We start from the raw sequence: 13306 nt of genomic DNA on the forward strand, positions 1-13306 counted from the left end.
ATTTTTATCAAATGGGACTTGCTTGAAGGAAGTATGATTGCCTATAAGGATGACAACTTCTCTGTATGAAGATGCATCCCCTATTCTGTGAATTAAGGCTACATTTAATATTGAAATCACACTAGGTTTCAGGTGTGTTTCCTGTAGGCAAAAGCATATTGGTTTGTGCTTTTTGCAAGAAAGCCCTATTGACAATTCCACAGTAGAAGTGTTTCATTATTTATTCTTGGTGGTGTCATCTGGTTTATGATGTTGTAAGGTCTTGTTTTTGTTGGCCTTGGATTTCTTCTTTGTAGAGAATTGTGGACAGCCAGTGTCCATAATTTCTTCCTCCTTAGGAAAATTATCCAAGATGCCATCCAACTGGACTCCGACTCCTTCTAAGGCATTTCGACTTTTCTTCTATGGATCAAGAGGCATGTCCTTGATTCTCTGCAGTGCATGTCTCTTATATTTTTAATGTGAATTTTCATTTAAGGGAACCATTTTTGGAATACCATTAGGAGTGAGCTCATATTGATTTTTTTTTTTTTTGATACACTATAAAGAGACAGCACACAAATCATACCAATCAGGGATGCTGTGACTGTGAGAAAATGGGACCGACATATGTGTTAAGGTCTCAATGACACTTTCTTTACAACTGCATTCTCAGCATAACAGGGTGAACTACTAGATGTTGGTAAGTTTGTGGTATTCTGTCTCTTGATAAAGGATGATCAACTCCCAACTCCATTTTTATTTTTTGGATCTCCTTTTCATCTTTCCACCAATACTCTCTTTCTCAGAGTACGCTGAGTGATCCCCCTTTACAATTAAGTCATTTTGGTTTATTGCATTCTCATTCTCATGGTCTTTATTGCTGTATAGGTTATATACGAGGGTGATCTGAAAAGTTCTAGCCTAACAATGAAAAAATGAATTTATAATTTCAAATTTATTTTTATTTTTCAACATAATCTCCCTTAAGACTAATACATTTATTCCAGTGATGCTCCAGCACCATTATCCATCCCTGTAGTGGTTCTCAGTAAGATGTACAAAATACCCCTCTACAGCTGCAATCAAAAACGAGAAGAAAAACGAGAGCGAGGAAGAGGTTTTAGGAAGAGACAGAAGTCAGAGGTAGCCAAATCTGGGGAATAGGGTGAATGTTGAACAATTCATAGTGCAGATCCCTTAATTTTCCCATTGCCAAAACATCTTTGTGGGCGGGTGCATTGTCCTGATGAAAGATGATTTTTTATTTCTGTAAACTGGGTTGTTTTTCTCACGAATTTTTTTGTCTAGTCTGGTTAAAAGATCAGAATAATATTCCTCGATTATTGTTTTACCCTTTTCAAGATAATTAATAAACAAAATGCCTTTAGCATCCCAAAACACTGATGTCATGACCTTTCCTGTGATGGAACCGACTTTGGCTTCTTTGGCACTGAACAACCAGCTTCTGTCCACTGTTTTGACTGCTGTTCGAATTCTGGTGTGTAATGGTAAATCCAAGTCTCTTCCATAGTAATAAATCGATGCACGGAATCAGTTTTATTCTTGTTAAAACACTCTAAGCACTATTCAGATTTTCATGTAAGTGCATTTTTGATCTTCTGTGAGCATGCGCAGCACCCATCTTGCACAAAGCTTTTTCATATGCAGTTCTTCATGCAAAATTTATCCTACATGTTCTTTTGAAATGCCTATAGTCTGAGCAATTTCACGCATTTTGACTTGCCGGACATCCAATACCATATTGTGCACTTGATCAATGATTTCTGGCATTGTTACGCTTTTTGGATGTCCTTCACATGGATCATCTTCAAGGCTGGTACGGCCACGTTTAAACTCGGCATCACATTTCTTAATTGTCGAAAACAATGGAGAAGAGTGCCCATAAACGTTTATGAACTTGGAATTAATTTCTTTTGGCATTAAACCTTCTTTTACAAAGAATTTTATAACCGCACGATACTCAATTTTATCCATTTCAAGGGATACAGACAACACTTTTGCTTCAGACAGCTGTATAAAACAAACTACTTGATAGAATGACTTGAAATTTCACATGGATACTTATGACAGATGTAGCAACTGAGAAAAAAAATCTCTTGTCGATAGTGTTGCCCTCTATGGTCTAGGCCGAGAACTTTCCAGACCACCCTCTTATAGCAGAACAGTGACAGGCACTGCTTCTGACACTTAATGCAGCATAAAGGATTCGGGATGTAGAGCCAACCTGGAATATTCTGTTTTCACAGATATTAGTGGTTCAGGTGTGTCAAAACAATGATGATATATTCCTGGTGGGAACCAGGTAACCATCAATACATATGGTGGTTCTCCTTATGGCTGTCACTACTTGATCTTTCAGTTTGGAGCAGATCTCTACATTGAAGATATTCCAGTTTAATGTTACTCCTAGGGAACAGTTCAAAGTTTTGTGGGAGTAACTGTTTTCATATATGTAGTTTCTATAAAAATGTTCCCTGAACAGAGTTCACTGATTTTAGAGAATCTACCAAACCCACTAAACCCTTATGGATAAAGGAAAGTGATAATTTCCGAAGACATTTTCTTCAGCTGAGCGTAATATTTAGTTTGTATGTTTATTGCTGTCTCTGATGTTTTTTGTTTCTTGATTTTGTTTTTGGTTGATATTGCAATGGTTTCTGGCCATGGTTAGGGCTTGTTGAGGACCCTGATAAACTAGAGGATGAAAAATTATTCATAATCACTGAGAGGTTGTTTCAGTGTCCCAGCTCTCCACCTACCATGGAACCATACTCTCCAGCAAGCAATGGCTATGCTTGAGAGTAGAATGCAAGGGACCCCCCCCCACCAGATGGCAAACTAGCACCACAGCAAGCCTTGAGTTCTGTCCTCAGACTATAGGGGAGACTTACTGCAACACCATTAATTCTTGCAGGCAAATCCACTTGTTAACTGATCCTGGCTGGGTCATCCAGGATTGCCTGTCTTGTTGACACAGAGGCCAAAGTAGTGTAAGACTATTAGGATCCCCCCCCCCCTCAGGGTGGCACTTCATGACAAGAATAGCAAGAAGACTTTGGATTTCAATGATGGTGATCTGGAATATAGGATAGTAAAAAAGATTCAGGAGAAGAATCACTAGAACAATGAATATGGGAGCAAAAGAATAGAAAAAGAATAAGGATACAAATTGCTAGTACCATTACTGAGAAGTCTCTCCACCATGAACAGGTATCTCACCTATAGAGGCCAAAGGTTAGTTAGTTACCAGAAATTTAATTCTCCACTCCTTAAATTTATTCGTAGTTTAAAATTTCATTTCTTTTCCCTTCTTCTACCCCTTAAAAAACTTTTCCACTGTCTATGTGGCAAATACCTCTCAATAATTTTCTATCTGCCAAACTCTGCAAATCAATGTGCAATCAATCTATTCTCTTAGCTGATTCCACAGCCCTAAAACATTTTTATTGCACATCTTTACACCCTCACTAATGTTTCTTCATCTCATTCAAATCCAGGTAACTAAATCTGAGTGCAGTAGTTCAGATATAGTCTGATCAGAGTATTATACAATGGAGCCACCACATCTGCATCTCTGTTAATAAACATCCTTCCCATTATTGGAGTAATCCTCTGGATTCTTTTCACCACCTCTGCAATGTCTCCTGAACTCTTTCATCATTACCTCAGCATTCCTTTCTCCTAACTTAAATTATTACTTAAATTAAGGGGATATTAAATCCCGCATAGTTTTAAAACCGAATAAGAAACTCAAAGATCAGAATCAGAGAGTTTCTTGCCAAATATAGTAAACTATAAAGTATCGGCGACACTAGCGTTAGCCAATGCAAGTGATCCTAGTACGTAGTACAATACCGGGCAGCTCGTTGCAAAGGTGGTAAAGTTCTGATCGCTATTCTTAGGTATTTTCCATAATGTAAAAACACATTTCCTAGGAAATGTATGCTGTTATTACATTATGGAGGGAGGTCACTACCCAGACCGGTTTCAGCCTTTTTTGAGGCTTCATCAGTGAGTAGCTAGACCTAAATTAGGTCTAGGATATGGATAAGGTGGCTAGCCCTATGCCTCCCAGTGTGTCCTATGTCTGTAGATGCATGTGTTCACAGGGGCCGGTTTGCCTGCTTGTGGGAGGAAAAACTCCAGATAAACTGGGAAGAAAAATCCTGCAGTCCAAGCCCAAGACTGGCTAACTTGGCTATGTCTGAAAAAGATCCTTAAGCTCCTCAAGACGGTGATGGGAATCGAACCCAGGACACTCCTTTCCCAGGCATATGGTTGCAAAGCACATAGCCACTTGGCTAACCGTGTGGACCTGTTATATGTTTTGAAAAATTCAGAGATTTTTTAGAGAAGCACTGACAAAAAATGCAATTTGTTTGTCAGTGCTTCCTGCCATGATGGCTGCCATTGGATAATTAGCTTCAATCTTATAAACTGTCTACAGTCTACATAAGGGAATATCAAACAGTACACTGAAAAAAGTATGAGCTGATCTAGCAGATGCATCTGCAGTCAATTTCCCTTAATTCCAATATGGCTGGGAATTGAGCACAACAAAACATCAAAATCAAGGGTCTTCATTTTGCATGCAGTTGTAAAACCTCACAAAGCACTGGATGTAGATTATACATAGGAGAGGAGATGGCCTGTAAAGAACTCAATAAGTCTGTAAAAATTACACCCTTTTGGTAGTGGTTTTCTTTTATAAGCGCAAGCTGAATGGCAGGCTACTCTGCTGTATAATTACTTCAATTAAGTGGAATCTGGTTGGATATAATAATATTAGAGAACACAGCAGTGTAGCTAAATAAGGTCTCAGATCTTGAACCATCAGTGTAGATTGGCAAGAACTACTCTCTATGATTTAAGCAATTGCAGGTGGATAGATGATGAAATATGAGATTTCTGTGGTCAACAAAGTGAGAGGTTGCAGGATGGAGTATAAACCTGCCAGGAAGGAATGCAGTTATGTTTGGTGCAGGTAATGTTGTCAATGTTCATGCTAATAGCTTGAATAATCTCTTTAGCATGCATCCAAAAGGACATGTGGCAGTCTGATGTGTGGTATTGAGTTTTCTAATGCAAAGAAAACATACTAGTTCACATAAGATGCTCTGGAAGGAACTTTACTTTTAGAACATAGTTAAGAGACAACTTCTTCCATCTAAGTGACAGAGCTGGTTCATTTACTTCAATACAAAGAATCTGAGAAGGTGATATGCTAAAAGCACCAGTAGCTATCTATATACCCTTAATGATGGATGGAATCCAACCATCGCAGGCTACTCTGTCTTGCAGAACCATAGATGTGAGACCCACAATCAAGTTTTGAATGTATAAGTGCATGATAAAGAAAAAGCAATGAAGATCAATCCACACACACCAATCAATAAAGGACAGTGTGAGAAGGAGATTCAATGCTCTCTTGCACTTTTCTCTTAGATGACAAATGTGTGCAATGACTGTAAGTTTTCTGTCAAAAATGAGTGACAAGAACATGGCCTCTGCTGCTACTAGAACAATGGTCTGTCCTATTCTTAACTCAGGATGAATAAAGGATTTGTTTTTGGCAGAAGTGTACACAAACACTTATTTTTTTCTGAAAACTCCCACCCATTACTAACAGCTCATGGAGAGAGACATGATCAACTGCTCATTGAAGTCATCTTTCGAATACTCTCATGTAACAAGAGTGACAATAAATTGCTTTGCTATCATCGTTAACTCAGTCACTGAACAGCTTTCTCCCACTGTAGACTATACATGATGAGGACAGGAAGCTGACTGAGTTAACATTGATAGTAAAATATGTCACACTTAAGACAGAGCCTTAGAAAGCACCCTGTTCTTGATGATATGGCCAAAACAGCATACTTCCCACTTGTACTCTAAAGACTCTGCTAGACAGAAAGTTTTTAATAAATATACAAAGGTGTCCACTGGGACCAAGATTATAGAGGGGTATTTTAAATATACCATATCTCCAGGCTGTGTCATAAGCTTTTTCCATGTCAAAGAACACTGAAATCAGATGTTCTCATTTTTGGAATGCATCTCTTATACATGTTTCTAAATTGTACTGAGTGGTTGAAAGTTAACAATATCTACAAAAGTCACATCGTGTATTGGAGAGAAGATCACTGATTTCTAAATACCAAAGAAGTCTCTGACATTAACAATTTTCTCCAATATCTTACAAAGACAGCTGGTCAAAGCAATAGATCAATAAGTATTGGCTTGCATTGGATTCCTTGTTTTGGGATGGCAATGACAACTGGCTTATACCAAGAATCCAGAAACTCTTTCTCTGCAAGCATTCTGTTGTATATTAAGAGAAGATCCATATGGTTCTTGATGTCTCATATAATGTGATTTGACTTGAGCACATTTAAAAGCTATTAAGTTTAATGGGGTTTAATGTATGTACAAAATATACCCATGCTCTGTGTTGATCTTTTTTTTTCTTTTTCTTCTTCTTTTTTTTTTTTTTTTTTTTTTTATTCCTGGCACTCTGGGTTCCACCAAGGCTTATATTATGATAGAGTGGAAATCAAGAAGAAGTTTTTGGAATTGTGCTGTTGCTGCCTACACAAAACAATCTGTTACATACTTGACTGCTTCACTGATAGGTGTTTGACTGACTGACTCAGTATTACATTTTGCAAGATGGGAGAAAGTATTCCAGTCAGCTTGGGCTATAAAGTTATTTTCTGCATGGGTATCTGTGTAGGAGAACATGGTTTCTGTGAAGACATTGTGCAAATAACAGGAAAAGGATTGCATCCATATATGTTTTCATCAACATTCATGTGAGCAGTGGAAAAATAACAGGGGGTCATATTGTAAGATCCATAATAATGCTTAATGGTATAAAAAACACCAAGAGGAAAAAAATAATTTTATTAAACTCACTAACATATTGCTTATTTTCTACCCATAATCAGAGCACAATGATAACCATGACAGGCACATAGCACTAAACTAAGTAACTGTAAAAACAATATGAATTTTAACTGACACATAGTCCTTACGAGGGTTGGTCTGAAAAGTTCTCGGCCTCAACCATAGATGGTAACACTATCGGCAAGAGATTTTTTTTTTCTAAGTAGGTACATCTGCCATAAGCATCCATGTGAAATTGCAAGTCATAAAACAAGTAGTTTGTTTTATACAGCTGTCTGAAGCAAAAACGTTGTCTGTATCCTTTGAAATGGATAAAATTGTAAAAGAAGGTTTAATGCCAAAAGAAATTCATAAAAGTTTATGGGCACTCTCCTTTGTTTTCTACAATTAAGAAATGGGCTGTCGAGTTTAAATAGGGCTGTACCAGCCTTGAAGATGATCCATGTGAAGGATGTCCAAAAAAAAGTGTAACAACACCAGAAATCATTGATTAAGCATGATATGGTATTGGATGACCGGCAAGTCAAAATGCGTGAAATTGCTGAGACTATAGGCATTTCAAAAGAATGTGTAGGATATATTTTGCATGAAGAATTGCATATGAAAAAACTTTGTGCAAGATGGGTGCTGTGCTTGCTAACAGCAGATCAAAAACGCACTCGCATGAAAATCTCTGAGCAGTGCTTGGAGTGTTTTAACAAGAATAAAACTGATTCTGTGCATCGATTTATTCCTATGGATGAGGCTTGGATTCACCATTACACACAAGAATCCAAACAGCAGTCAAAACAGTGGACAGAACCTGGTTGTTCAGCGGTAAAGAAGACAAAGTCGGTTCCATCAGCAGGAAAGGTCATGGCATTGGTGTTTTGGGATGCTAAAGGCATTTTGTTTATTAATTATCTTGAAAAGAGTAACACAATAACCGGGGAATATTATCCTGATCTTTTAACCAGACTATACAAAAAATTCTTGAGAAAAGACCCAGTTTGCAGAGGAAAAAAAATCATCTTTCATCAGGATAATGCACATGCCCACAAAAGTGTTTTGGCAATGGGAAAATTAAGGGATCTGCACAATGAATTGTTGGAACACCCACCCTATTTCCCAGATTTGGCTCCCTCTGACTTCTATCTCTTCCCAAAACTAAAACTCTTCCTCACTGGTCAGTTTTTTTCTTCAAATCAAGAGGTGATTGTAGCTGTAGAGGGGTATTTTGCAGCTCTTACTGAGAGCCACTACAGGGACATCATAATGGCGTTGGAGCATCGCTGGAATAAATGTATTAGACTCAAGGGAGATTATGTTTAAAAATAAAAAAATTTTGAAATTATAAATTCATTATTTAATTGTTAGGCCAAGAATTTTTCAGACACCCTCAGTGAGTCAGATAACTATGAAGTTAATTTAGAGAAGGCCAGCTATTAGGTCTTAAAATGATAGTCTCCCAGATCTTTAGTAAATTAATGCAACCATACTTGCTGAGGTTGGGAGAGCCCTTCATAGCTGATGATGATTCTAATAACAGCCTCTCATATCTGTAATAACTTCTATGTAATACAGATGTTTTTTTCCATAATATCCTATGTGAAGGAAGTATCCAAAGCAAGGTCTGTCAATCCCTTGCCATACAGATGATCTCGATTGTAAATTTTGTGTTCTCATTGCAGATATTAACTTATCTACCAGTCTGTCCAAAGTAGGCTAAACTGCAGGCACAAAGAACTGGATACACTCCAAAATGTTCAAGAAAAAGTATTCAACCTTTATGAGAATGTATAAAAGTAGCTAGTTGAATGAAAGGTTTGAAAGTGGTATGGAGATCCTATTATTATTATTATACAGGCATCTCCACGGGGTCCCAAGATTAATCGCAGGGGACCCAATCTATTATACCTCTCCTTGAACCTATTAACAGATAAAGTACTCACAACTGATCTGGCAACCCATTCCACTCATTCACAACTCTCCAAGAAAAAAAATTTACTCCTCACACCCTTACTAACCACACCTTTATTCAACTTCCAAGGATGACCTCTTGTTCTTTTCCCTCTAGCAAAGTGCTGAAACATTTCCCCTACAGCTATCCTATAAAACCCTTTAAGCAACTTAAATGTTTCTATCATATCTCCTCTCTTTCTCCTATCAACCAACTTCTGCAATCCACACACTGTCAATCTATCCTCATAGGAAACATTCCACAGATCATTCATCATCTTGGTCATTTGCCTCTGAATCCTCTCAACCACTTCCTCATCTCCAAGAAACCCAGGGGACCAGACTTGAGCATAGTAATCCAGATGTGGACGTATCAAGGCCTTTAAAGAGGAATAACAACTTCCTTATCTCTACTTGTTAACGTGTTCTTCAATAGCCAAGTAATCTTATGGGCTACCTTAGCAACATGTTCTCTAAACTTTAACTTTCTGCCTACCACCACCCCTAAATCTCTAGCTTCATCTATTTCCTGGAGTACAATGCCATCAATGTGATACACAGCTTGTAATCTATTTATTCCAAAATGCATAAATTTACATTTCTTGACATTAAACTGACACCAATTAAGTTTTGCCCAAACTGATAGCCTATTTAAATCATCCTGCAAGCTCTCCACATCACCTTGATTAGCAAACAACTGAATATTTCCTTTCAGGTTATTTTCTATATCATTTATGTACAGATTAAATAGCAATGGTCCCAGCACTGAACCTTCTGGCACACACCACTAGACTCCTGTTTTTACTTTGATTCTGCCCCTCCATATACCACTTTTTGATATATGTCCAGCAGCCACCCACCCACCCTCTCATGCAATTAACCAGTGTCATACCTATCCCCATTTGTTCTAATTTGCATAACAGAGTTCCATGCGGTATTCTGTCAAATACTTTTGCAAAATCCAGCAAGATCATTGTGTAGCCATTTCCTTTATCCAACTCAGCTGTTACTCTATTATAAAAAGTTAGTAAATTACTAAGGCAAGACTGATCCTTCACAAAGCCATGTTGACCCTCATATTTTTATCTACCCATTCTTGCATTCTCTTTTTGATCAATTTTTCCAGTACTTTTACAACCATGCCTGAGTGGTTGTACTGATTGGTGTATAATTTATTACTGCAGTCTTAGAACCTCCCTTATACAAGGAAATTATTTTAGCCTCTTTACACTCCCTTGGAAGTCTACCAGAGCTGAGATTTAAATTAAAGAGCATAGCCAGAGGAATTATCAATTCCTTTGCACATTCTCGCAAAACCCTAGCTGATATCCCATCTAATCCCACAGCTGTGTTTACATTGAAATTCTGCAATATACTAAAAATCTTCAATTCATCCACCTCTGTTCCCACATTATGTCTGTCACATACATTAAAGCAGTAACCTTAGTAGGATGGCATACCCTTGCAAATTGGTCACTAAGTAACTCAACTATTTTATCTGCTTCTGTCTCCTCGTGACCTTCATCACTCATTAAAGTTAATCTTCCATAGTCATTCTTCCTCTTACTTGCCATGTAATGAAAGAACTCTTTGGGATTTCCTTTGGCCTGCTTGACTAGATGCTTCTGATATCTGATTTTGCTTTCCTTGCCATGCTGGTCACCTTTCTTGCCTGAGCCATGTACTTCATGAGTTAGCTGGTCACCTTTCTCTTTATATATCCTCCATGGCATCTTCTTCTGTAGCTTGTGCTTAATGACATTATTCATTCATCTAACTCCTATCCGATTAACTCTCCTTTCCCTAGGTATACAATTTAATACTGCTTCCTCTAGATGATCCTTAACTATCTCACATGCACTACTAATATCCTTACCCTATAGTGTTTTATGCCATGGCACAGATTTAGCGTTCTTCCTAAGCATGTCATAATCAACTGCCACGTAGTTCCACAAATACCCCTTCTTGATAGCCATTCCTCATGTTTTACAATCTCCCAAGTCAAGACTACATGGTTACTTTCTTCAATAGCCAAGCAATCTTATGGACTACCTTAGCAACATGTCCTCTAAACTTTAATTCTCTGCCTACCACCACCACCCCTAAATCTCTAGCTTCATGGAGGCAATGTTGTCACCTTGGTTATGGATAGCTCTTCTGATTCTATGACCTGGCTCAATACTCTCCCACCTCTAGTCCTCTCCACCACATGCTGCCTTAAGTAATTATCTCTCAGCAGGTGTATAAATTCTATTTCCTTCCTGCCATGTGATCTTTCTTCCTTCCAGTCTACATCTCCATAGTTGAAGTCCCCCATAATAATCACTCGACCTGTATTCATTGTACTAATTTGCCAATGCATGTCTTCCAGATCATCTGTGGAACTCCCTGGCCTATAGCAACAACCACCTGTATATCTTGTCTTACTGGTCTTAATCTCACATAAATTTGAAAAGAACTTTGGCTATTTTTTCTGATGTACCCTTAACATATGGAATGGGAATGGTTTTGATGTGATCCAGTGTGTTGGGTGTGGGGGGATGGGGAAGCATGTAATATTTCATCTATTTTATATGGGCTGTAGCCATCAGCTAAAAAGGTGTTGTAAAGGTCTACGAGCTCAGTTTCAAGGGCTGTGTCGTTTGAACAGACAGCCCTGGCTCAGTTAGTTAAGTGTTTTGAGGATGCCATACTGTTGGGAAGGATGGTGGTGTGATTGTTAACGTAAATAACTTTCAGTATGAGTGGGTTTTCTGTAGATGGAGAAGGATAATGAATCATTAGGAAGTTGTATCATCAATCATCGGTGTATCTAAAAAGGGGGAGACTATTTTTACTTTCTTTTTCTATGGTGAAGTTTATTTTAGGATGTTGGCTGTTAAGATGTATCAAAAATGTATCTAATATGTGCCTGTTGCAGTTACCACTGTGCTCTGATGATACTTGCTAGAAAAACCAAGAAAATATTAGTGAATTTAATAAATGTATTTTTTCCCATAGCCATAAAAATAGTATTTTTTCCCTCTTGGTGTCGTTTATACTGTTAAGCATTATGAATAATGAACAGCACCTAAGCCTTTCTTTACATAGACTGTAAGATCTATTGCAGAATATGAGTGGGTAGGCATATAGAAGAAAGTATTGAATCTATTATTCATAAGGGGATCATTATTGTCAAAGATTCATTCAATAATATGATCTCATCTATTCATGTTGGCGCTACCTAACAGATTGCTGTGCTCATTAAAGTCACTCATAAAAGTATGGTTCAGGCAATTCCAGGGTAACATTATCAAGATTGATTTAATTTAATTCAGCACCCAGTGGTAAATAAATTGAATACACTGTAATAAGAAATCCCATAGATGGGCAAATTGCTACTGCATCCAGAACAGTATTAAGCTTGCTCTGTTGGAAGGAAGTATGATAGCCCACTACTACTATGAGCAGGGCTATCTCCAGTTCTGTCCTTATGAATAACAACAAAATTCTTTAAGGTGGGATCCTCACTGGGTTTTAATTGTTGTTTTACCCACAACAGTTCCACTGTAAACATTTTCCTTTTGTTTTGGCTTTATATATTTGTCTGATTTCCAAGAGGTTGAAGACTTACCCTTATCAGGTTTATATTTATAATGATTTTGGCCATATTCTTTCATAATACAACAAATATATTATTTGTAACATCTCACCTGCATTTCTGTCTTATGAGAAAGTCAGCAAAATGATTTCACATGCAAAAAGTTTAAAAAATTAATTATTTTATTAAACAATTTTTTTTCACACCAATGTTAAAATTAAAGACAGTTAAAATAATATTTTGATTAAATCATAATCATTACTATTTTAAGTACTACACATTAGTATCATTAATAATAAACTTTATTGCCAAATATGGAGTTTGGCAAGTTTACAAACAACATAAAACTTCATAAACTATGAATATATGTTCACCTGGTCCAGCTTCAGAGCCATCTATAATGAATTCTGCCTCTTCACCAACTCTAGCTCCTGTCAATCCATGGCCACGAAGCACAACTCTGGTATGATCTAATGAAGTGCCCACTTCTTCTGCATAAGCCAAGTATGGAGATGATGGTAATTGGATATCCGCATAATATAAATAAATATAATATTCACCTAAAAATGTAACAATAAATCAAAAACTGTTGATTCGTTATCATATTCTTGAGCCAAAATATTAAAAATTTAATGCTTTACTCCCAATAGTTATTAAAAATATTTATACACACACAAAAGCAATTAAATAATGTTTTTTTAAGGAGATTGACTATCTGTGTTAGATCAATGCTAATGGCAAATACTTAAATAAATAAATAAAAATACTTAAATAAATAAGCAAATAAATAAATATAATATTCACCTAAAAATGTAACAATAAATCAAAAACTGTTGATTCGTTATCATATTCTTGAGCCAAAATATTCAAACTTTAATG

At 37.0% G+C, this 13306-nt stretch overlaps 1 protein-coding gene across 1 annotated transcript in view; it reads right to left on the bottom strand.

The window, feature by feature from the left end:
• Positions 1-13306, bottom strand: part of jbug (filamin-type immunoglobulin domains fbug) — an 879391-nt gene that overhangs the window by 69013 nt on the left and 797072 nt on the right. Inside the window, exon 46 of the mRNA XM_090401914.1 lies at positions 12802-12987. Coding sequence (XP_090258040.1) covers positions 12802-12987 — 186 coding nt within the window. The remainder of the gene's footprint in view (positions 1-12801; positions 12988-13306) is intronic.

Source organism: Typopeltis vanoorti, chromosome 12 (genome assembly GCF_054136105.1).
Source record: "Typopeltis vanoorti isolate ZY-2024b chromosome 12, IOZ_Tvanoo_1.0, whole genome shotgun sequence".
Lineage (NCBI taxonomy): Eukaryota > Metazoa > Arthropoda > Arachnida > Uropygi > Thelyphonidae > Typopeltis > Typopeltis vanoorti.